General features: G+C 44.2%; 1 protein-coding gene across 1 annotated transcript in view; it reads left to right on the top strand.

Moving 5' to 3' along the window:
- Positions 1-23,376, top strand: part of stab2 (stabilin 2) — a 33,699-nt gene that overhangs the window by 9,012 nt on the left and 1,311 nt on the right. The window contains exons 15-66 of the mRNA XM_020491039.2: positions 102-218; positions 370-423; positions 683-763; positions 874-1,026; positions 1,204-1,263; positions 4,756-4,848; positions 5,201-5,287; positions 5,437-5,548; positions 5,636-5,816; positions 5,991-6,084; positions 6,242-6,400; positions 6,557-6,652; positions 6,779-6,871; positions 6,988-7,035; positions 7,563-7,702; positions 7,895-8,006; positions 8,103-8,270; positions 8,466-8,573; positions 8,690-8,821; positions 8,969-9,097; positions 9,177-9,239; positions 9,341-9,436; positions 9,824-10,019; positions 10,463-10,558; positions 12,165-12,216; positions 12,377-12,438; positions 12,619-12,744; positions 12,925-12,998; positions 13,094-13,168; positions 13,980-14,099; positions 14,349-14,393; positions 14,543-14,623; positions 14,706-14,861; positions 16,647-16,778; positions 16,908-16,967; positions 17,084-17,350; positions 17,494-17,640; positions 17,751-17,807; positions 17,905-18,025; positions 18,356-18,505; positions 18,672-18,776; positions 18,934-19,041; positions 19,204-19,397; positions 19,641-19,782; positions 19,940-20,073; positions 20,200-20,365; positions 20,495-20,601; positions 20,699-20,818; positions 22,122-22,271; positions 22,581-22,694; positions 22,900-23,031; positions 23,194-23,307. Of these exons, the coding sequence (XP_020346628.2) occupies positions 102-218; positions 370-423; positions 683-763; positions 874-1,026; positions 1,204-1,263; positions 4,756-4,848; positions 5,201-5,287; positions 5,437-5,548; positions 5,636-5,816; positions 5,991-6,084; positions 6,242-6,400; positions 6,557-6,652; positions 6,779-6,871; positions 6,988-7,035; positions 7,563-7,702; positions 7,895-8,006; positions 8,103-8,270; positions 8,466-8,573; positions 8,690-8,821; positions 8,969-9,097; positions 9,177-9,239; positions 9,341-9,436; positions 9,824-10,019; positions 10,463-10,558; positions 12,165-12,216; positions 12,377-12,438; positions 12,619-12,744; positions 12,925-12,998; positions 13,094-13,168; positions 13,980-14,099; positions 14,349-14,393; positions 14,543-14,623; positions 14,706-14,861; positions 16,647-16,778; positions 16,908-16,967; positions 17,084-17,350; positions 17,494-17,640; positions 17,751-17,807; positions 17,905-18,025; positions 18,356-18,505; positions 18,672-18,776; positions 18,934-19,041; positions 19,204-19,397; positions 19,641-19,782; positions 19,940-20,073; positions 20,200-20,365; positions 20,495-20,601; positions 20,699-20,818; positions 22,122-22,271; positions 22,581-22,694; positions 22,900-23,031; positions 23,194-23,307 (5,979 nt within the window). The remainder of the gene's footprint in view (positions 1-101; positions 219-369; positions 424-682; positions 764-873; positions 1,027-1,203; positions 1,264-4,755; positions 4,849-5,200; positions 5,288-5,436; positions 5,549-5,635; positions 5,817-5,990; positions 6,085-6,241; positions 6,401-6,556; positions 6,653-6,778; positions 6,872-6,987; positions 7,036-7,562; positions 7,703-7,894; positions 8,007-8,102; positions 8,271-8,465; positions 8,574-8,689; positions 8,822-8,968; positions 9,098-9,176; positions 9,240-9,340; positions 9,437-9,823; positions 10,020-10,462; positions 10,559-12,164; positions 12,217-12,376; positions 12,439-12,618; positions 12,745-12,924; positions 12,999-13,093; positions 13,169-13,979; positions 14,100-14,348; positions 14,394-14,542; positions 14,624-14,705; positions 14,862-16,646; positions 16,779-16,907; positions 16,968-17,083; positions 17,351-17,493; positions 17,641-17,750; positions 17,808-17,904; positions 18,026-18,355; positions 18,506-18,671; positions 18,777-18,933; positions 19,042-19,203; positions 19,398-19,640; positions 19,783-19,939; positions 20,074-20,199; positions 20,366-20,494; positions 20,602-20,698; positions 20,819-22,121; positions 22,272-22,580; positions 22,695-22,899; positions 23,032-23,193; positions 23,308-23,376) is intronic.

Raw genomic sequence — 23,376 nt, forward strand, 5'->3', positions numbered from 1 at the left:
TATTGTTATTCTTATTTGTATGTATTTATATGCAACTCAATTTTTTGATATGAAATATTCAACCTAAATAAAGTTTGATTTGGTTTGATTCATCTGTCCAGAAAGCCAATGTTGATTCTGTATTGGAGGAGGCTGGGCCCTCCACCATATTTGCCCCCACCAACACAGCCTTCAATGCCATGAAGGAGGGACAGCTGGACTATCTCACCTCTAGTGAGGTAGGGAATGGGTGACCTCATGTGCACACGCATGTACACTTACAAACTCTTATGCCTCTAATGACACAAACACACACATCCTTTTGCAATGCATGTCTCCAGACCGTGACTGTGATGTGTGTGTGTTTGGCTTATTTTTGTCTGAATTCAGGGAAGCACTAAACTACTGGAGCTACTAAGGAATCATGTGATCCCCTCATTCAATGTGAGTGTGCATGTTAGGCTACATGTCAATCACCAAACCAGATCATGTAGAGTCCCTTAGTCTTCAAGGTCCGTCCGTATTCATTAATCTTCTCAGAGTATGAGTGCTGATCTAGGATCTGTTATGTCCTGTTATGTTATGTCTATATCATAATGAATTAGATTACATGGACAGGAGACCTGATCCTAGATCAGCACTCCTACTCTGAATATTCTGTGAATGTGTTTGCACATGGTTGTTGTTTTTCATTGGTTTGAAGTTGGAGTTCTATAACGCTGTGAGCAACCAGCGGATGAGGACCATTGCCAATCAGATCCTCTCGTTCAATGTGACTGAAAACGTAAGTACATGTGACACATCAACACAAGCGCAGAGGTGTATATGGTGTGTGTGTGCGTGTAAGTGTGTGTACAGTAGGTGTGTGTGTCTGACTCTGACAAAACCCCATAGGGTCAAATCCTGGTCAACGGCATGGCTGTACTGGAGGCAGACGTGGAGGCCAAGAACGGACGCCTCTATTCGATGGACGGAGTTCTAATCCCGCCCTCCATCGAGCCGGTACTGCCACACAGGTGTGACATCACAGAGAACAAACTTTTGAAGGTGAGTTTGAGTGGCAGGTTCTGTGATCGTCCCCCCTTTTAGTTTCCGAGGTTTTGTTCATTATTAACTTTATAACTTATTGTTAGAGTCATCCTTTATTTAAATTTAGTGAGGTAGTTTGTTCTGGTTGCTTGTCCTCATTTGAGTGTCTCTATTTGTTGACATGTTACTACCCAGGGTGACTGTGTCAGCTGCTCAAAGGTGACCAAGTCTGGCTGCCCATCCGGAGTGTCCACAGTAAGAACCCACACACACTCAACCCCAAATAGTTTGCAAATACTGTATAGAGACCTAAGCATCCCTTTCAGTTGCTTTCACATGGCTATTTCCTTAACCTTGTACAGCGCCTCCAGAAAGTATTCATACCCTTTGACCTATTCCACATTTTCTTGTGTTACATCCCGAATCTAAAATGGATTAAAAAAATATTTGTTTTCTCACCCATCTACACACAATATAGCCCATCATGAAAAAGGGAAAATGTGTTTTTAGAAATGTTTGGAAATGTATTGGAAATTAAATACAGAAATGTACATACAGTACCAGTCAAAAGTTTGGACACACATACTCATTCAATGGTTTTTCTTATTTTTTACTATTTTCTACATTGTAGAAACTATGAAATAACACATATGGAGTCATGTAGAAAACAAAAATGTGTTAAACAAATAAAACTATATTTTATATTTGAGATTCTTCAAAGTAGCCACCCTTTGCCTTGATGACAGTATTCACACCCGTAAGTCACTACTTAGGCTCCCGAGTGGCGCAGCGGTCTAAGGCACTGCATCTCAGTGCAAGAGGCATCACTACAGTCCTTGGTTCCAATCCAGGCTGTATCACATCTGGCCTTGATTGGGAGTCCCATAGGGCGGCGCACAATTGGCCCAGCATTGGCCAGGGTAAGCCGTCATTATAAATAAGAATTTGTTCTTAATTAACTGACTTTCCTATTTAAATAAAGGTTTAAAAAATGTATGTTAGGATCACCTTTGGCAGCGGTAAGTGTTTATGAGTAAGTCTCCAAAAGCTTTGCACACCTGGATTGTACAATATTTGAACATTATTCTTTAAAAAATTATTCAAACTCTGTAAAAAACTGTAACTAGGCCATTCAGGAACATTCAATATAATATTGGTAAGCAACTCCAGTGTATATTTGTCCTTGTGTTTTAGGTTGTTGTCCTGCTGAATGTGTCTCCCAGTGTATGTTGGAAAGCAGACTGAAACAGATTTTCCTATAGAATTTAGCCTTTGCTTAGCTCTATTCCGTTTCTTATTATCTCAAAAAACTCCATAGTCTTTGCTGATTACAAGCATACCCATAACATGATGCAGCCACCACCATCCTTGAAAATATGAAGAGTGGTACACAGTGATGTGTTGTGTTGGATTTTCCCCAATCATAACTGTTTTAAAGTCACCATTGGCCTCATGGTGAAATCCCTGAGCAGTTTCCTTTCTCTCTGGCGACTGAGTTAGGAAGGACACCTGCATCTTTATAATGACTGGGTGTATTGATACACCATACAAAGTGTAATTAATAACTTCACCATGTTCAAAGGAATATTCAATGTCTGCCTTTTTATTTTTACCCATCTACCAATAGGTGCCCTTCTTTGCGAGGCATTGGAAAACCTCCCTGGTCTTTGTGGTTTATTCTTTGTTTGAAATTCACTGAGGGACCTTAATTGTATGAGGTAGTCATTCAAAAATCATGTTAAACACTATTATTGAGTCCATGCAACTTATTTTGCAACTTTAGCGTGATTGATTTCACAACATCCAGTGAAATTGCAGAGCGCCAGATTCAAACTACAGAAATATCAAGATTCAATATTCACGAACATATAAGTATAATACATCAAAATAAAGCTTAACTTCTTGTTAATCCAGCCACAGTGTCAGTTTTCAAAAAGGCTTTACGGCGAAAGCAGACAATGTGATTATCTGAGGACAGCGCCACGCATACAAACACATGAAAATAATTTTCAACCAGGCAGGTGGCGACACAAAAGTCAGAAATAACGATATAATAAATGCTTTACCTTTGAAGATATTCTTCTGTTGGCACTCCAACATGTCCCAGAAACATCACAAATGGTCCTTTTGTTTGATAATGTCCTTCTTTATATCCCCAAAATGTATATTTATTTGGCGCGTTTGATTCAGAAATACACCGGTTCCAACTCGCCCAACATGACTACAAAGTATCTAATAAATTACCTGTAAGCTTGGTCCAAACATTTCAAACAAGGTTCCTAATCCAACCAAAGGTATCCTAAAACGTAAATAATCTATCAAATTTAAGACGGGATATACTGTGTTCAATACCGGATAAAAACAATGTGAAGCGTGTTCCAGTTCACGCGCATCAAACAGTAGAGTCCACTTTGAATGACATTTACAATGAACAGCCCTAGTTCTTCATATCTCAAAAGAAAAACATCAACCAATTTCTAAAGACTGTTGACATCTAGTGGAATCCATAGGAACTGCAACCAGGTTCCTATTAAATAGGGCTTCCACAATTTTTTCCCCCCCTGGATGGTTTGTCTTAGGGATTTCGCTTGCCAAATCAGTTCTGTTATACTCACAGACACTATTTTAACAGTTTTAGAAACTTTAGAGTGTTTTCTATCTAAATCTACGTCAGGATGAAAATCTAATTATATGCATATCCTAGCTTCTGGGCCTGAGTAACAGGCAGTTTACTTTGGGCACACTTTTCATACGGACATGAAAATACTGCCCCCTATCCCTAAGAAGTTTTAAGCACGTTTACTCATTACGTTATTTAGGCTTGCCATGACAAAGGGGTTGAATACTTATTTACTCAAGAAATTTCAGCTTTTCATTTTTTATTCATTTGTAAAAAGGTCTAAAAACATAATTCCACTTTGACATTATGGGTTATTATGTGTAGGCCCAATGGACGAAAAAGTTCCCAATTGTCATCCTTGAGAAAAAAGTAAAGATACCTTAATAATAGAAAGTGACTCAAGTAAAAGGGAAAGTCACCCAGTAAAATACTACTTGAGTAAAACGTCTAAAAGTATTTGGTTTCACATATACTTAAGTATCAAAAGTAAATGTGATTGCTAAAATATACTTCAAAAGTAAAAGTATAAATAATTTAAAATTCCTTATATGAAGCAAACCAGACAGTTTATTTTATTTTACAGATAGCCAGGGGCACACTCCAACACTCAGACATCATTTACAAATGAAGCATTTGTGTTTAGTGAGGCTGCCAGATCAGAGACAGTAGGGATGACCAGGGATGTTATTTTGATAAGTGTGTGAATTTGACAATTTTCCTGTCCTGCTAAGCACCCAAAATGTTTACTGTATGGAGTAAAAAGCACATTATGGTGAAGTAAAAGTAAAAACGGTCAAAAATATAAATAGTAAAGTACAGATACCCCAATAAACTACTTAAGTAATACTTAAAAGTATTTCTACTTAAGTACTTTACACCACTGAGTACAAAATCCAAATGTAATCCATTTTAAATTCAGGCTGTAACAGTCAAGGGGTGTGAATACTTTCTGAAGGCAATGTATGTGTTTACTCAGAGCCATGGTCTGTGTCACAAATGGCCTCCTATTCCCTATATAGTGCACTACTTTTGACAGAGCCCGGTGGGCACTGAGTAAACACATCCAGACATCCATGTACTGTATACAGCTCTGTGTTTATTTTGCTGACGTCACCCCCTTTGTGTAGAACACCTTCCTTCGCGGCTGTGTGTTCCGGAACATATTGAGTTTCAACATCCTTACGTTTGGCTGCGCCCCCATATGCAACAGGACCCTCACGGTACAGACACACACAGATACACACAAAACTTCTAACCCTAACTCCTAACCCTAAACCTAACCTTAACCCTCAACCTAACTTCTAACTTCTTCTAAACTGAACCCCAAACCCTAAAACTGAATAATTTTAACAAATTAAATCTAATTTGAACAAATGAAAGAATCCTACCTTGTAAGGACATTCTAGTCTTGATAAATGTAGGAAAACATGTACACACACACCACACCTCCCTTGCACCTCGTACACCTCAAACACCCCTCACACACTCTGTAGGCACTCCCTGATTTGAGTTCTACACCCTCCTAAGCACATCCTCCTCCCTAACCTCACCTCTACATCACCCTCTCCCCAGACACCACTGTGCTGTAAGGGCTTCTATGGGCCAGACTGCACCCCATGTCCTGGAGGGTTCAACACCCCCTGCTCCCGTCACGGACAGGTGAGACACCCCACCTAACCAACGTATCCCTTAACCACTTAACCAGTCTGACTGAGAAAATAATCTATGCAGTGATTGGTGTAATTCTCCTCTTTGTGTTTATGTTCAGCATGTAGGTATTCATACTTATTTTCTACCGTGTGTCTTAGTGTTCTGAGGGGATCGAGGGAAACGGGACGTGTGTCTGCGAGACCAATTTCAAAGGCTCCCGGTGTCACTACTGCTCCAACCCCAACAAATATGGACCAGCCTGCGACAAAAGTACACCCCCGTCTTAGACGTATCTATATCGACAAAGGGACACATCTGTCTCATGTTGATGATGTGTCTCTCCCCCTCTGTCCCTAGCTTGTGACTGTATCCATGGTGTGTGTGATAACCGTCCCGAGGCAGAAGGGCGTTGTAAGGTGGACTCCTGCCAGCAGGGCTACACTGGCCAGTACTGTGAGCGCCACACCCAGGCCTGTGGCCCCCAGGTGACCTTCTGTCATGCCCACGCAGAGTGTAACTTCAACGGAGGGGCAGTCAGGTGAGTGTGCAGGCTTCACTGTGGCCTTGTTGGGGATGTTGGTATAACAATAGAATCCCTTTCTCTCACTCAATGTTCTAAATTCTCATGACAACACAGTGTTTTGTATCCAAGATTGTCCCTCCTGCAAAAGTTAGTTCTAAGTAAAAGGCATGTTTTTTTATGTGTGTGAAGGTGTGTGTGTAACCCTGGTTTCCAAGGCGATGGGATCACGTGTGTGTATACAGAACCCTGTGCCCTTCCGCACCGTGGAGGATGCGATGTGAATGTAAGCACAGAAAACACATAAACAATGTACGAAAACCATACATCTCCCCATCAACGTCTTTCAGTACCTTTTCCAATTTAACCTTTTTTTACCTAAGCATGGTAGCCTGCTTTCTGTACTGAGCTGTTCTGACTGTGCTCTCCATTGCCCCCTACAGGCCAAGTGTATAAAGACAGGGCCAGTCTCACACACATGCCAATGTTTGGCAGGATGGAGGATGGATGAGGATGGGTGCCAGCCTATCAATGACTGCCTGGGCCCTGACAGAGGGGGATGCCATCCCAATGCCACCTGCATCTACGTGGGCCCTGGACAGGTGAGAGGGGTAGGGCATCAAACTCCCAAAACAGTTTGATTGACTCAATGCAATGTTGTTTCTATATTTTCTCCCTTACCATCTATCTTAACCATCCATTCAATAAAGCCCAAAGTCTCCAGTTGATTCTATGCATGTTCCTATTTCCAAATGCAGAGCGGCTGTGCATGCAAGAGTGGTTTCCGTGGCAATGGGAGGGAGTGCGAGGCGAGCAATCCGTGTGTGGCACAAAATGGCGGCTGTCATTATCTGGTGGGTGCCCGCTACTTCTCATTGGCCAACACGATATTGAACCAATAGAATCACCGACCATAATACTGATTGACTGTGATGATAGTCTTTGACCTCGTGAACTTTGATCTACTTTCTCTCCTATAGGCAAGCTGTCTCTACGTGTCCGGTGCATGGAAGTGTGTGTGTGAGGATGGATACACAGGTGACGGAGAGGCGTGCTACGGCAACGTGGGACAGGTGAGCACTTCCTACCTTATTGCCAAGACAGGTAGCTACATATGTTTGTGGATTGGGGGACTGACATACCTACATTGATCTGAATAACAAACCTGACCTCTACTGTGTCTCTGTAGGAGTTGATGGCCCTTCCTGATGTCTCTGAGTTCGCCAAATGGGTGACTGTGAGTTTGACCATTGTCATTTACAGCAGGTTTAAAAAAAAGTTTTCCCTGTTGTTTATGCTGTTGTTCATATTCTTTATTGTCTGAATAAGAAGCAACTTATTTTCACTTCTGACTTCCTGTATCAATAATGAGACGTCACACCACACTATCTAGAACCTTTAAGAGTTATTCAGCCGTTCCAGGTAGAACTCTTTTTGGTTCAATGTAGAACCTTTTCTACATGGAGAGGGTTCCACATGGAACCAAAAAGGGTTCTCCTATGGGGACAGCCAAAAACCATTTTGGAACCCTTTTATCTAAGAGTGCATAGTGTAAGCTTCAGGAATGTTTAGTAAGATACAACCGGATATGGTTACAGAGCATTATGGGTATTGTAGTCCATCATGCTACAATCTGCATAAGGTCATATTCACAACTCACCATGACCTTCTGCTAGCCTGCTAGTATGCCTGTAAGAGGCTGGTCGTATGGTTTTAGGTCGGCAAGACATTTAGTATTTTATTTCGTCTTCTCCCCTCTCCCAGGACGTAGGCATTTCCCAGCTGCCACTCATGAACAGTCAGAACATAACTCTGCTGGTGCCGTCCACAGCAGCTACAGACAAGATGACCAAAGAGGACAAGGACTTCTGGACAACCCAGGGGAACCTACCCAGTATCATCAAGTAAGACCTAGGTCATATTTATTAGGCACCAAACTAAATTATGTGTTCTAAAACAGGAAGAGACTACCTGGACTACCGTCCAATAAGAACCGTCTATTCTATTTTCCCTTGGACAACTTTTAAAAACGTTTTACTATAGGCACTGAGATTCTTCCATTGTGATAGTCCTTATTTCTGATTATCCCCTGATAGAAATCACATGATCCAAGGTGTCTACTCACTAGATGACCTACGCGATGCGTCCTCCAACTTGCAGCTCACTTCCGTTCTGAAGAAGGCTCTTCCTGTTACTATGACCAATGAGGTGAGTTTAGAGGCAGGTTTTATCCGAAGGTTGAAGTGAACAGGAACTGTGATACTGTAACACATGACCTGAAGTTAACCCTGCATTGTCTGTCAGTCCACAGTGATTGGAGGAGCCACCATAACAACCGCAAATGTGGCTTCAACCAATGGACTGATCCACATTATTGACACGGTGTTGGTTCCAGAGAGGAGTCTCAGTGAGGGGCTGCTGGAGCTGCTTGCACGGAGGCCAGAGTTCTCCCTGTTCAGGAGTTACCTTGTCGTATGTACATTATAAGGCTGCCATTCTATTCATCCACACTCTCGTACAGCACCCAAACTCTATTTCTGAACAGAGCACTCTGATGAACAACCCCAGCTTTATCAATGTCTCAATAAGGTTCTCCATGAAAATATGTGTGATTCCGTATGCAGCCATATCTGAGGAAAATGTCTGTCTCTGTCGGCTCCCTCTCAGCATCACAACCTGACAGCAGAGATAGAGCAGGCCTCGGCCTACACAGTGTTCGCTCCAACAGACGGCGCTGTCCTCGAGTACCTCAAGAATACCGCTTCAGACACCATGGTACCTCAAACGATGTTTTAATGTTGGTACACATTGTGTGTGTGTGTGTGGCTGCGAGTGTGCGTGCTTATATAATGTATGAACTGTAGTACTGTGTGTGTTTTGGTTGTTGTCAGGACCTGAATACGACGCGGTACCACGTAGTGCTGTCTGATAGGTTAATGAAGGTAGACCTGCTGGGTGGAGCCTACAAGGAGACCATGCTGGGGTTCTCCTACCAGCTAGGTATCTTACCCAGGGATGACAAGGTATTATTATTATGGGATGCTCTGGGAATTCTGTTGGTGTTCTACTAATGTTATATCAGCCATATTGGCTATAGTCTGCTACTGTTTGAGTCCTCTCAAAATGTGGTGCTTCTTTTTTCTCTCTCTTCTCTTCTCTCTCCTCTGTAGTTGTTTGTGAATGAAGCCCAGGTAAATGTGTCAGACATCCTGGGAGGTAAAGGGGTGATCCACGGCCTATCTGCAGTACTAGATATCACCAAAAATCGCTGCGACATCCAGCAATTCAAGACATTTCCGGTAAAGCCCCTTTCTTCCTTTTTCTAAACATTTGACATTCATTTTCTCAGATAATAATTGATTTATATTTTGTCTGAAGGGATTGTGCCAAGATTGCTTCTACCCACAACTCAACTCCTGTCCAACTGGAGCTACCACAATAGTATGATACCTTTCAAGTATATCCAGCTACCTTATAGTGGATACAAAATAGCTGTCATGTTTCACGAATTACTCTCTGTGTTATGGCTGTTTTCCCTACAGGCATTGGTCAGGAAAAAGTGTATGTTCAGTCGGGTCTACCAGGGGGAACGGCTGCTCAGCATCGGCTGCAGGACCATCTGCAAGAACACTACCATTGTACGTGAGACACCAGCAGCACCATTAGCACTGCGTTGGAATCACTGGAATACGACCACACTTTGGACTGTGTCGCACCCTATTCCCTATATAGTGCACTATTTTTGACCAGGGCCCATAGTGAATAGGGTGGAATTTGGCATGCATCCCTGGTCCCTAGAATGGGTCACTGGTGTAGAAACAAAAGCACTGTTAAAATATTTTTTTGTGTTTGCATATTTCTGACACATATTCAATGCTTTAAATCCAAGAAGAGGAATCAACAAGGGTCCAGAGAAGCTCTACCTGAGTGAGGGAATTGACAGGCATTCATACTCTACCTTTACGCCAATTGGAAGGGAGAGTAGAAGCGCCTGTCCCGGTGATTGACTCTAGCTCCCCCTGTAGGTGCGGAGGTGCTGTGGCGGGTTCTACGGGGAGCACTGTGAGCCGTGTCCAGGGCCCAAAGGCCAGCCTTGCTATGGGAACGGGATGTGCCAGGACAGGACCAACGGTACAGGGGTTTGCCAGTGTAACAAGAGCTTCAACGGGACTGCTTGTGAAACGTGCCAGGAGGGCAAATACGGCATCCACTGTGACCAAGGTACTGTAGTAATGTATTGTAAGCCCTAAGAAAAAAAGATGCTATCTAGAACCTAAAAGGGTTCTTCGGCTGTCCCCATAAGAGAACCCTTTGAAGAACCCTTTTCGGTTGGAAATCTTTTGGGTGGAAACCGTTTGGGTTTCATGTAAAACCCTTTCCACAGAGGGTTCCACATGGAACCCAAAAGGGTTATTCGGCCAAATAACCCTTTTGGAACCCTTTTTCTCTAAGAGTGTAGTCAAATATCGTCCACTGTGACCAAGGTACTGTCGCAAGATATATCCACTATCAACTTGCCACTGCAATATAGAATCCAGCAATTCAACATTGGGATGCTTTTGCAATACAGCAACACAATCACTATATATGCTACTATTATCAGCATATTTCTCTCTCTCGCTCTCACCCCCCCCCCCCCCCCCCCCCCCCCCCCCTCTCTGCAGACTGTAGGTGTAAGAACGGCCGGTGCAACGACGGTATCCATGGAGATGGGACATGCGAGTGTGATGCGTATTGGAGAGGGGTCGCCTGTGATGACAGTATGTACTGTATGAATGTATATGTGCTGGCGTTGTTCTTATTTTTAATTTGTATAATTTTAGCTCCTTGCATCTGGTAGCACTTTAAGTTGTGCGAGTTTAATCTTTCCAGTATGTATGACAGGGTCATTGCCTGATAAGTGGGCCACAGCGCAGGAGGGTCATTCTTGAGTTGTGGTGGCATTTCATGAGAATTAAAATAAAATGTTATGTATTTACACAATACCAGTCAATCGTTTGGACACACCTCCTCATTCAAGGGTTTTTCTTTATTTTTACTTGTTCTACTTTGTAGAATAATAGTGAAGACATCAAAACTATGAAATAGCACACAAAATATATTTATTTGAGATTCTCAAAGTACCCATCCTTTGCCTTGATGATAGCTTTGCACACTCTTGGCATTCTCTCAACCAGCTTCATGAGGTAGTCACCTGTAATGCTTGGAGTTCCCACATATAAATATACGAATGACTTATGACTAGTTAAATATAGGTTAAATTAAAAAAATGCAGCACTCCATCACTCCTTCTTGGTCAAATAGCCCTTACACAGCCTGAAGGTTTTGGGTCATTGTCTTGTCGAAAAACAAATGATAGTCCCAGTAAGCTCAAACCAGATTGGATGGCGTATCGCTGCAGAATGCTGTGGTAGCCATGCTGGTGTGCGATTATGTTTAACAAGTAATGTTAATTGTTTCTCAAAAATGACACTCCTGATTTCAATAACTTTAAATATCTCACCTTGCGAAGATAACGGCACTGAGCCTTTTTTGTAAAATGTTTTATGAGTTTGGAGGACACAGTTGGAGTGATCTTAGACCATTCCTCCATAGAGAATCATTCCAGATCCTTGATATCCTTCATCTGTGTTTATGGACGGCCCTCTTCAATTCAAACCACCAGGTTTTCAAGTCCAGAGACTGAGATGGCCATTGCAAAATGTTGATTTTGTGGCCAACTAAGCATTTCTTTGTGGATTTTGATGTGAGCGTGGGGTCATTGTGTTGCTGGAAGATCCACTTGTGGCCAAGTTTCAGCCTCTTGGCAGAGGCAACCAGGTTGTTGGCTAAAGTGTCCTGGTACGAGTGTTAACACTTTCTGACCCCACTGTATTATATATATAAAATGAAAAGCATTTTAATAGCCTTCTTTGTTTTTATTAATCCATACAAATATGAAATACTTTTACTTATTTTCTAGAATTCAAATAATAGATATCTCTAAATCCCCAAAACATGTCACTGCGACTTTACTCATCACTACAGGGACAAGACAATTTTCATACCCTAAGTACTTTTAAAGAATACATACAAATACAGTTTTGCAGTACAGAGGACTTGCATTTTGTTTTATCATTGACAAACAGTTTGACGTCAACAAAAACAGGCGTGATGTGTTTTCCATGGTCGCAAAGGCAAGGGATGCAAATGTCACCGCCCAGGACATGTCCTACCAAGGGACTAGAGTCCCACCCCTAACTGACAGAAAGACATGCCAAAAAAACAACACAAGTATTACAAGTAGAAGTCACATGGGCATTTCAACAATGTTATAGGATCATCTCATAACACTGTAACTCGTCATTCCTGTATGCTGTGTTTCAGAGTTCATGAGAGAAGAGAACTGTGGGGACAGGAAGTGCCACACCAGTGCAATGTGAGTGAACTCACTCTGACTTCAGCTTCCCATCGCTCTATGATGTGACTTATGTTGAAATCAAACCATCTCAGCACATCAGGCCCGAGAAACGGTTCTTACATCTCTTAGCTGCAAACTGTGGTTCCATCTCTTCTCCTCTTTTGCATCTCTCCCACAGATGTGTAGTAGGTCGCTGTGAATGTTTGGCAGGGTTTCAGGGTAACGGCACTGACTGCAAAGGTATCCTTCCTGTCACTTTCCGGCATGCACTATTATACTGGTACCTGAACTGCTATTACACTATACATGACTACCACACAGGAAACTAGGTGTAACTAGTGTGTGTGTGTGTGTGTGTGTGTGTGTGTGTGTGTGTGTGTGTGTGTGTGTGTGTGTGTGTGTGTGTGTGTGTGTGCGCAGCGAAAGATGCCTGCAAAGACAATAACGGAGGATGCAGTCCTCACGCTGTGTGTAAGAGGACTCTCCCTGGACGCAGGCAGTGCGTGTGCAACACGGGATATCACGGCGATGGGATGGTGTGTGTACGTAAGTGTGCATCTTTAATCTGCACACTTTGACAGGTCAGGTTCTGAAATAATGTTGAGTTTCAGCTGTGTTTGTTCATTTTGTTATCTCGGGCTGGGCTACCACTGAAAGTAACGGTAAGAAATGATTTGAGCCAATTTAGACCCAAACTATGTGAAACATGGTTTTATTTTCCCTCAGAGATTAACCCCTGCCTGGACGGTAAAGGAGGCTGCCATGTGAATGCAGACTGTATTCACACCGGACCTAACAAAGTAAGTTGGTTGGTTGGTCGGCCCGTCATGTGTGTTCGGTGTCCACCAATCTGTTGTAAAACAGTGAACTGACTTATTTCATGTTTTCTATCCAGACGTCGTGTGTGTGCAGCCGAGGCTACACAGGAGATGGGAAGGAGTCTTGTACGGTTATCAACCTCTGTCGAACGGTACCTCTCTAATCTCTCCCTCAATACAGTGTTAATGTAGTGAACCGTGTAACATTGTGGTGAACAGTGTAACAGAGTGGTGAACAGTGTAACAGTGTGGTGAACAGTGTAACAGTGTGGTGAACAGTGTAACAGAGTGGTGAACAGTGTAACAGTGTGGTGAACAGTGTAACAGTGTGGTGAACAGTGTAAAAGTGTGGTGAACAGTGTAACAGTGTGGTGAACAGTGTAACAGTGTGGTGAACAGCGTAACAGTGTGGTGAGCAGTGTAACAGTGTGGTGAACAGTGTAACAGTGTGGTGAACAGTGTAACAGTGTGGTGAGCAGTGTAACAGTGTGGTGAACAGTGTAACAGTGTGGTGAGCAGTGTAACAGTGTTGAGCAGTGTAACAGTGTGGTGAACAGTGTAACAGTGTGGTGAACAGTGTAACAGTGTAGTAAACTGTAAAAGAGTAGTGAACAGTGTAACAGAGTGGTGAACAGTGTAACAGTGTGGTGAACAGTGTAACAGTGTGGTGAACAGTGTAACAGTGTGGTGAACAGTGTAACAGAGTGGTGAACAGTGTAACAGTGTGGTGAACAGTGTAACAGTGTGGTGAACAGTGTAACAGTGTGGTGAACAGTGTAACAGAGTGGTGAACAGTGTAACAGTGTGGTGAACAGTGTAACAGAGTGGTGAAAAGTGTAACAGTGTGGTGAACAGTGTAACAGTGTGGTGAACAGTGTAACAGTGTGGTGAACAGTGTAACAGTGTGGTGAACAGTGTAACAGTGTGGTGAACAGTGTAACAGTGTGGTTGTCCTCTTGGCAGAAACAAAGGGACTGCCACAGGTACGCCAGGTGTAATATGACTGGTCCAGGGGAACGCAGCTGCACCTGTATGGATGGATACATGGGCGACGGCATTAGCTGCAAAGGCACTGTGGGCAAGGTGAGCAGGAGAGGAGACTACACATAGCATGATCAAGTAAAAGTTACATTTGATTCCCATTTGTTAGTGCACGTACATACCCCATGTAAGATCACACCTCTTTTCTCACTTTATTTATTTATTTATTTCTCTCTCTCACACACACACTCACTCACTCACTCACTCACTCACTCACTCACTCACTCACTCACTCACTCACTCACACTCTTCATTTGACCATTGATCAGTGTTTGTCTTTTTCATCTACAGGAGCTTCTCACCAGGAAACTGAGGGATTTCTATCTTGGGTTGATTGTGAGTCTCTCACTGACAGTAGCACACTTTTATTTATGTTCTGTATTAAGTTACACATCCTAGTACGAAAGGCACAACGCAATCACTGTTGATATAAATAATAGCAAATGAACTAAAGATATTGTTGGTTGAACGCTGTTTGTTTTCAGATGGCAGATATCTCTCTGAAGGGCCGGGGTCCATTCACAGTCTTTGCTCCAACAGCTGAGGCCTTCGGCCAGGGGGAGACGGTAGGAAAGTGTGTGTGTATGCGCCTGTGTTTATGTACCTGTGTGTGTACTGATCTTATCTTGTCTCATGACTTGCTCTTAGGCAAAAGAGTTGAGGCATCCCTCAAAGAGAGAGAAGAGGGCCAAGATTCTTCGCTACCACATCGTGTCATGTCATACCCTATTGGCCAGCGACCTGACCACGCCCAGAAACCTGACCACTCTCATGGGAGACGTCTTGACCATCACCTACTCTGAGGTAACCAAGGAGATTACAACACTCCCAGTGGATTCTATTGGTTGCTTCAATGTCTGGATTATTATCCTAGATTCAATTTATTATCATGATGGATTGGACATTATTTATAAAGTGTATTCGGAAAGTATTCAGACTCCATCAATCTACACACAATACCTCATAATGGCAAAGCAAATACAGGCTTTTCTAAATGTTTTCAAATGTATTTTAAAAAATGAACACATATAATACATTTACATAAGTATTCAGACCCTTTACTCAGTAATGTGTTGAAGCACATTTGGCGGCGATTACAGTCTCGAGGCTTCTTGGGTATGATGTTACAAGCTTGGCACACCTGTATTTGGGGAGTTTCTCCCTTTCTTCTCTGCAGATCCCGTCAAGCTCTGTCAGGTTGAATGGGGATTGCACAGCTATTTTCAGGTCTCTCCAGAGATGTTCGACTGGGTTCCAGTCGAAAATTGTCATTTTAATCCATAGAGACGTGAAGGAGAAGCTCGTCGGATGTTCTGGCTAGGCCACTCAATGACATTCAGAGACTTGTCCCAAAGCAACTCCTGCGTTGTCTTGGCTGTGTGCTTAGGGTCGTTGTCCTGTTGGAAGGTGAACTTTCGCACATGTCTGAGGGCCTGAGCGCTCTGGAGCAGATTTTTATCAAAGATCTCTCTGTACTTTGCTCAGTACATCTTTCCCTCGATCCTGACTAGTCTCCCAGTCCCTGACGCTGAAAACCATCCCCACAACATGATGCTGCCACCACCATGCATCACCGTAGGGATGGTGCCAGGTTTCCTCCAGACGTGATGCTTGGCATTCAGGCCAAAGAGTTCAATCTTGGCTTCATTGGACCAGAGAATCTTGTTTCTCATGGTCTGAGACTCTGTAGGTGCCTTTTTGCAAACTCCAAGCGGGCTGTTATGTGCCTTTTACTGATGAGTGGCTTCCGTCTGGCCACTCTACCATGAAGGCCTGACTGGTGGAGTGCTGCAGAGATGGTTGTCCTTCTGGAAGCTTCTCCCATCTCCACATAGGAACTCTGGAGCTCTGTCAGAGTGACCATCTATTTATTGGTCACCTCCCTGACCAAGGCCCTTCTCCCCCGGTTGCTCAGTTTGGTCGGGCAGCCAGCTCTAGGACGAGTCTTAGTGGTTCCAAACCTCTTCCATTTAAGAATGATGGAGGCCACAGTGTTCTTGGGCACCGTTAATGCTGCAGACATTTTTTTGGTACCTTTCCCCAGATCTGTGCCTCGACACAATCCTGTCTCGGAGCTCTACAGACAATTCCTTCGACCTCATGGCATGGTATTTGCTCTGATATGCACTGTCAACTGTGTGACCTTACATAGACAGGTGTGTGCCTTTACAAATCATGTCCAATCAATAGAATTTACCACAAGTGGACTCCAATGAAGTTGTAGGAACAACTCAAGGATGATCAATGGAAACAGGGTGCGCCTGAGTTCAATTTCTACTCTCATAGCAAAGGATCAAAGCAGTTTTTTATTTTTAATACATTTGTAGAAAATGAATAAAAACTTGTTTTCACTTTGACATTATGGGGTATTGTGTGTGGATTATTATTTTTTAATTTTTTAAATAAGGCTGTAACGTAACAAAATATGGAAAAGTCAAGGGGTCTGATTACTTTCTGAATGCACTGTATACCTTGAGAAGTGTAGAAGTATAGTATGCACAGATGTTGCATCTGGTTCCTCTGCTACATTTGAGGAAGAGATTCCATGGTTGTGGTGAGAGAGCTGAGGTCTCCTGTCCTTGTTTCCAGGGTACCATCCTCATCAACAACATGGTGAAAGTGGTGCACAGTGATGACCCGAGCATCAATGGGATCATCCATGAGATTGACACCTTGATGATACCAGAGAGCCTGAAGAAGGCTGATGTGATAGAGGGGCCAGTACGTACAAAGATAAAGACTATTTGTAATCAATATACCTGTTGAAATCTGTCAAACACTCCATCATTGGATAACTCATCACCATCTCCCTGTCCCTCTCTCTTTCCCTCTCCATCTCTCCCTTCACAGTTGAACCTCACTGATTTGGCTGATGGTAATGGTTACAAGACCTTCTACAAACTGCTGTTGGTTAGTATTTGTCCCAGTGAAGTTCCTATTTCCTTTATGGATTCTGAGAATAACAATCTTAAACTTCTCCCCTGAAAAGTGTTAAAGAAGGTGTTCTTCTCTGTTTCTCCCTGCAGGACACCGATGTGATGGCAATGGTGAACGACCCCCTCCACCAGCCCGTGACATTGTTCCTGCCGTCGGACCGCGCCATGGCCGCACTGCCCCAGGAGCAGAAAGACTTCCTTTACAACACACAGAACAGAGGACACCTGCTGGAGTACCTCAAATACCACATCCTCCGAGACACCAAGGTGTATGCAACAGAGCTGGTCCACATCGATCCTATACGGACGCTCCAGGGATCCGAACTCAAAGCCAACTGTGGAGGGCTGGACAACATAGTGAGTAAAACAAAGTAGAGTTGTGTTTGTACAACAGTAACATGCGGAATCAAATCAATTTCGAGGCAAAAAAATGTAAGGCCATCTTGTGGTATTTGGATTGAGAGATGTATGGGATTGAAAGATTGAACTTTTCTGCACAGGGTGAAATCTTCCTCAACGATGGGAACTGCCGAATCATCCAGAGGCACCTCCTCTTCAATGGTGGGATAGCCTATGGGATCGACTGTCTGCTGAACCCGCCGAGCCTCGGGGGTCGCTGTGACAAAAAGGAAACTGTAGATTTCCCGGTGAGTGTGACCATATCATGCAGTAGATTTTTTTATTGCTACCGTGGAATAAGGTGATTAGAATTGTTATTGTCTTGGAATGTTTTGTCTGTGTTTCTCCTGTGTGGTAGCTACCCTGTGCATTCTGCACATCATCAACACGCTGCCCCCCTGGGTCCAAACTCAAGGTATCTGTTCATCCATCCACCCGTCGTAACCGATATGTGAATACAACACGTGCATCTCTCCCCTACTAAAAACTGCCCCTGTATATGTATTCTGCAGGAGGTGAAGAAATGTGACCTGCACATGATAGTGAATATGAATAAAGGCTGCCAGGCCATATGTACTTTTGTTCTCTGGCAACCCAAGTGCTGTGCTGGCTTCTACGGACGTGACTGTCTGGGTAAGAACTCCCAACATTTGACTCAAATCTCCCTGATCATACCAAGACTGCATCACAAATGGCATCTTATTCCCTTTATAGTGCACTACTTGTCAGACGTACTAGGGAACAGGGTACTATTTGGAATGCAAGCCTAATAAATAGGACAACAATGACAGTTTGTGGTGAAAACCCCATAATGAATGTAATTCTCAAAGACTAGCTCCAAAAGTCTCATGCAGTCTCAGAAATGTGATTGGCATTTGTTAAAGCAGGTGTTCGAAGTGAAAGACCACAGGTCTGAGTTGTTTCCCATCATGCCTTTGACTTCCTGTTCGTGTTTACCTCAAGTTTGTCCTGGCGGGAATACATCTCCCTGTTTGAACCATGGAAAGTGTGATGACGGTCACCTAGGCAACGGTAACTGCACATGTGACACTGGTTTCCATGGCGACGCCTGTGAGTTGTGTAAAAAAGGCCACTATGGACCGGACTGCACAGGTGTGTAGCGCTCTAGTGTGGATACCTTCATCTCAAGATTTAGTTGTGCTACCTTGTGTGAAGAATTTCATCTTGAACTTGTGTGGCTTAATTTAGTATCCTCTTGAATCATTCTCCATACTGAATCTTGAACCTGATTTGTGATATGATGTCATTTTTTCCTCAGCATGTAACTGCACAGAGCATGGATCATGTGAAGAAGGCCTTAAAGGGACAGGCTCCTGTTTCTGTGAACAGGGCTGGACCGGGCAGCGCTGTGAGACACAACTAGGTAAAGAACCACAAGTTATAAAATGTCCACCACACAAAGGAAGCCCAAGAGCCATCATCTTGAAATGGCAGTTTATACTACATTTAAAACACTGATATTTATCATTTAAACTTTGATGTTAACTGTTCCTGTCACCCTTCATCCCCTCTCCCTATAGCGGAGGGTCCAGTCTGCTCGCCAACCTGCTCTCAGAACGGCATATGTAAAGAGAACAACACCTGTGTATGTAAACTTTTCTACGAGGGAGACGGCATCAGCTGCATAGGTAATGGCCTGCAGAGACAACACTGGAGTACTACAACACACACACATACACATACTGTGTATAAGCACATGAAACTATCTACATCACTGTTGATCACTGCTTCTCTTCTGTGTCATGAATTTCTCCTTTTGCTGCTCCTTCCTCCTCCCCATCGCACTCTAGTGGCCGACCTGTGTAAGTTCTGGAACGGTGGCTGTGCCCAGGGAGCTAAGTGCAGTCAGAAGGGGGAGAAGGTGAGCTGTGCCTGCTCTCAGGGACACTCTGGAGACGGCTTCATCTGTCGGCCCATAGACCCTTGCTCCGTCGATGACAACGGGGGTTGCCACGAGCACGCCACCTGCACCATGACTGGGCCGGTAAGGGGTCAGCCACAGGGTGCCATGGGTACTACAGGGGTTGCTAGCATGTCAGCTATTTGTCTGCTTTAAATATGAATTCTTTTTTTTTGTGTGTGTGTGTGTGTGTGTGTGTGTGTGTGTGTGTGTGTGTGTGTGTGTGTGTGTGTGTGTGTGTGTGTGTGTGTGTGTGTGTGTGTGTGTGTGTGTGTGTGTGTGTGTGTGTGTGTGTGTGTGTGTGTGTGTGTGTGTGCGTGTCTACAGGGAAAGAAGAAGTGTGTGTGTAAGGATAACTACATCGGGGACGGTGTGACGTGTGAGGTGAAGGAGCTTCTTGTGAACCGTTGTCTCCAGGAGAACGGGCAGTGCCACTCTGACGCCCAGTGTACCGACCTTCACTACGAGGGTACGCCATACTGTACACTCCTAGGAGTTTCATTTAAAGTCTGCATAAGAATACATAGGATATATATACAGTATAGCTCTTTTCCAAGACCCAAACATGGGGTGTGTGATATGCTGTGATGTTTACATCTTCTATCTTTGGTGCCCCCTCCCACCAGACAGCACAGTCGGTGTGTTCCACTTCCGGTCCAACAAGGGACAGTACAAGCTGAACTATACATCGGCCCAGGAGGCCTGCACAGGAGAGGGGGGAACCATCGCCACGTACACACAGCTCTCCTACGCACAGCAGGTGAGCACACACACATTAACACACACCAGAAAATATACACTAACACATTTACCCACACATACATACATACACACACACACCCACACAGACTGACAAACACCAACTATGCTACCCCTCTGTCTCCAGGCTGGGCTCAACCTGTGTGCGGCTAGCTGGCTGGACCAGGCCAGAGTGGCCTACCCCACCACCTACTCCAACCCCAAGTGTGGCTTTGGTCACGTGGGCATCGTAGACTATGGCTTACGCAACAACCTCAGTGAGACCTGGGACACCTTCTGCTACAGGGTCAAGGGTAAGAGGGGAAAAGGAGAGAAGGGAATAATTGAGAGGGGAGGGAAAGAGGGAGAGAGAGACAGCCCTCTTTATGTGTGAAAAATGTGTTTTCTAAGGTGTTTCATAAGGTGTGTGTGTCCCCCTCCAGAGGTGAAATGTGAATGTAAAGCAGGTTATATAGGAGATGGATACTCCTGCACTGGAAACCTCCTGCAGGTTCTCACTGAGAAGCCCACCTTCTCCAACTTCCTCTCTGTGAGTATCTAAATGGTATCATTCTATTCAGGTTTTGATTTATTGTATGTTCACTCACAGTGGTTTGTTACTGATCTGGTGTCGTTTTTACCTGCAGCAAATCCTGAACTACTCCCAGATGTCCGTGTCAGGAAAACAGTTTATGAAGCGCCTCAGCAACCTGACCATCCAGTCCACGCTGTTTGTACCTGATAATACCGGACTGTACCAGAACCAGGTACAAGAACACCCTGTCAGACACACTGACATGCATTATGATGCACACCCGAACATGTGTATGCACTGTCTCACACAGCTACTCACACACAGCCCTGTACATTACCACCAGAGGCATCATGCCCATAGAGATTTGTCCTGTTTAAACATCCAAAATAAAAATAATAAAAATGTTAGTTACAACCGCAGAACACGTAACCACGCCAGCCCAGGACCTCCACATCCGGCTTCCTCACCTGCGGGATCGTCTGACACCAGTGACTTGGACAGCTGATGAAACTGGGGGTTTGCACAACCGAAAGATTTCTGCATAAACTGTCAGAAACCGTCTTGGGGAAGCTCATCTGAGTGCTCGTAGTCCTCACCAGGGTCTTGACCTGACTGCAGTTCAGCGTCGTAACCGACTTCAGTGGGCAAATGCTCACCTTTCGATGGCCACTGGCACACTGGAGAAGTGTGATCTTCAGGGATGAATTGTACAGGGCAGACGGCAGACAGCGTGTATGGCATCGCGTGGCTTGCTGATGCCAACATTGTGAACAGTGCCCCATGGTGGAGGTGGGGTTATGCTGTGGGCAGGCATAAGCTACAGACAATGAACACAATAGCATTTTATCGATGGCAATTTAAATGCACAGACATACCGTGACGAGATCCTTAGGCCCATTGCCGCCGCCATCACCTCATGTTTCAGCATGATCATGCACGGCCCCATGTTGCAAGGATCTATACACAATTCCTGGAAGCTGAAAATGTCCCAGTTCTTCCATGGCCTGCATACTCACCAGACATGTCACCCATTGAGCATGTTTGGGATGCTCTGGATCGACGTGTACGACAGTGTGTTCCAGTTCCCGCAAATCCGAGTAGCTAGCTTGTCTAATTATCTTAGTTGGCATACCTAAGTTGGTAGACTTTAGAAAAGCAAGCAATTACTAAATATACTGAATTAGACTTACATTCCTTTCAATCTTTTACCCAGATTTTTGCAGAGAAGCATTTTTTTTGTTAAAAATATAATCACAGGAGGTTGGTGGCACCTTCATTGGGGAGGACCAGCTCAGGGTAATGGCTGGAGGTGAATAAGTGGAATGCTGTCAAATACATCAAACACATGGTTTCCCACGTTAGCGGAGACTGCATTATTGGTATATGTCGGCCCAGAACGGAAATGACCTTTAAATGTCTATCGCACAATCTGTACCGCTTCAGTGATCCAGTTTGAATAGAGCCCTTACTCAGACTTATATGAACATGCATATGTATAAATGTGTACACGCACTCTCCTGTGTTGTATCGCCCAGACACTGACCCACAGGGACATGGAGTACCATCTCTCAGAGGGCCGCGCCTTGGCCCTGAAAGACCTGACCAACGGCAGCCATATCCGCACCCGGCTGGGCCAAAGCCTCGTTGTCCTGGGTATCGTTGACTTCCTCAACCCCAAGGCCCTGGTGAGACATGGAGCTACAGTACTTGTACACATCAACCCTGTACATACTGTACTTTGCTTATTCACTCACTGTACCACACTCAAGTTCTCTGTTGTTTTTCAGTCCCCATCATATGAATGTATTATAGGTTTCCCTGGTTAACCAGGTCTCCTAGATTGGACTAAGATGTTTGAGAAAATGTGAAAATGAGCTACTGAACCAGCCTCATAGACCACATATTATAGAACAGTTTACGACTGAAAATAAAGTGTCACTTCATGATTGTAGTCTGTGAGCTCAAACTGGTCCCATCCTGATCTCTCTCCGTAGAGTTCCTCCCGTTATATCAACGACCGCTTCATCGTCGACTCCGACATCCTGGCATCCAATGGGATCATCCATGTGCTGCAGGGACCCCTCAAAGCCCCACCCCCTTGGATAGTGGTGAGATTATTACATACTTTTCTGCTTATTTTCTCTCCTTGATCTCTGACGAGATGTTGCTAAACCACTGGTCCTTGATCAGATTTATAGTTTAAGATTAGGACTGATTCAAATTGTGAGAACTGATCCTAAATCAGTTGGTAAGGTCAGGTATTGGTGGACTCCTGTGTCTGACTTCTGACCCTATCTGTGACTGGTCCCCCAGCTCCACGCGGGTCACAAGGCAGGGATGGGGATTGGAGTTGTGCTGCTGATCACGCTGATGGCTGGGGCTGGGTTCGTAGGCTACCACTTCTACACCCACAAGACCAAACCATTCCAGTTCCACTACTTTAAGGTGAGTGTGTTGGTTGAATGTCTTGAATGTTGTGCAACAATGACTTTTTGTCTCATTGCAGGCAATCAGCTATTTACTGATATTCTGTTTGTTCAGAAGCTAACGCACAATAAAACATGGGGAACCTCGAACTTGATAATTGATCTTTGCCCGCTTTTGCAGGAAGAGGACGAGACGCCTCCAGACTGCAACCCTGCCATCTGCAACCCCAACATTGTTAACCCCACTTATGACTCCGCCCCTGCCACAAGTGAACCAGTTCCATCTGAGCTCCCTGTAAGTGACCCCACCCTGTTTTACTTGTATACCAACCACTGTCGAGAAAATGTGTGTATGAGTACCATT

The sequence above is a fragment of the Oncorhynchus kisutch genome, linkage group LG9 (assembly GCF_002021735.2).
Source record: "Oncorhynchus kisutch isolate 150728-3 linkage group LG9, Okis_V2, whole genome shotgun sequence".
In the NCBI taxonomy this organism is placed as follows: domain Eukaryota; kingdom Metazoa; phylum Chordata; class Actinopteri; order Salmoniformes; family Salmonidae; genus Oncorhynchus; species Oncorhynchus kisutch.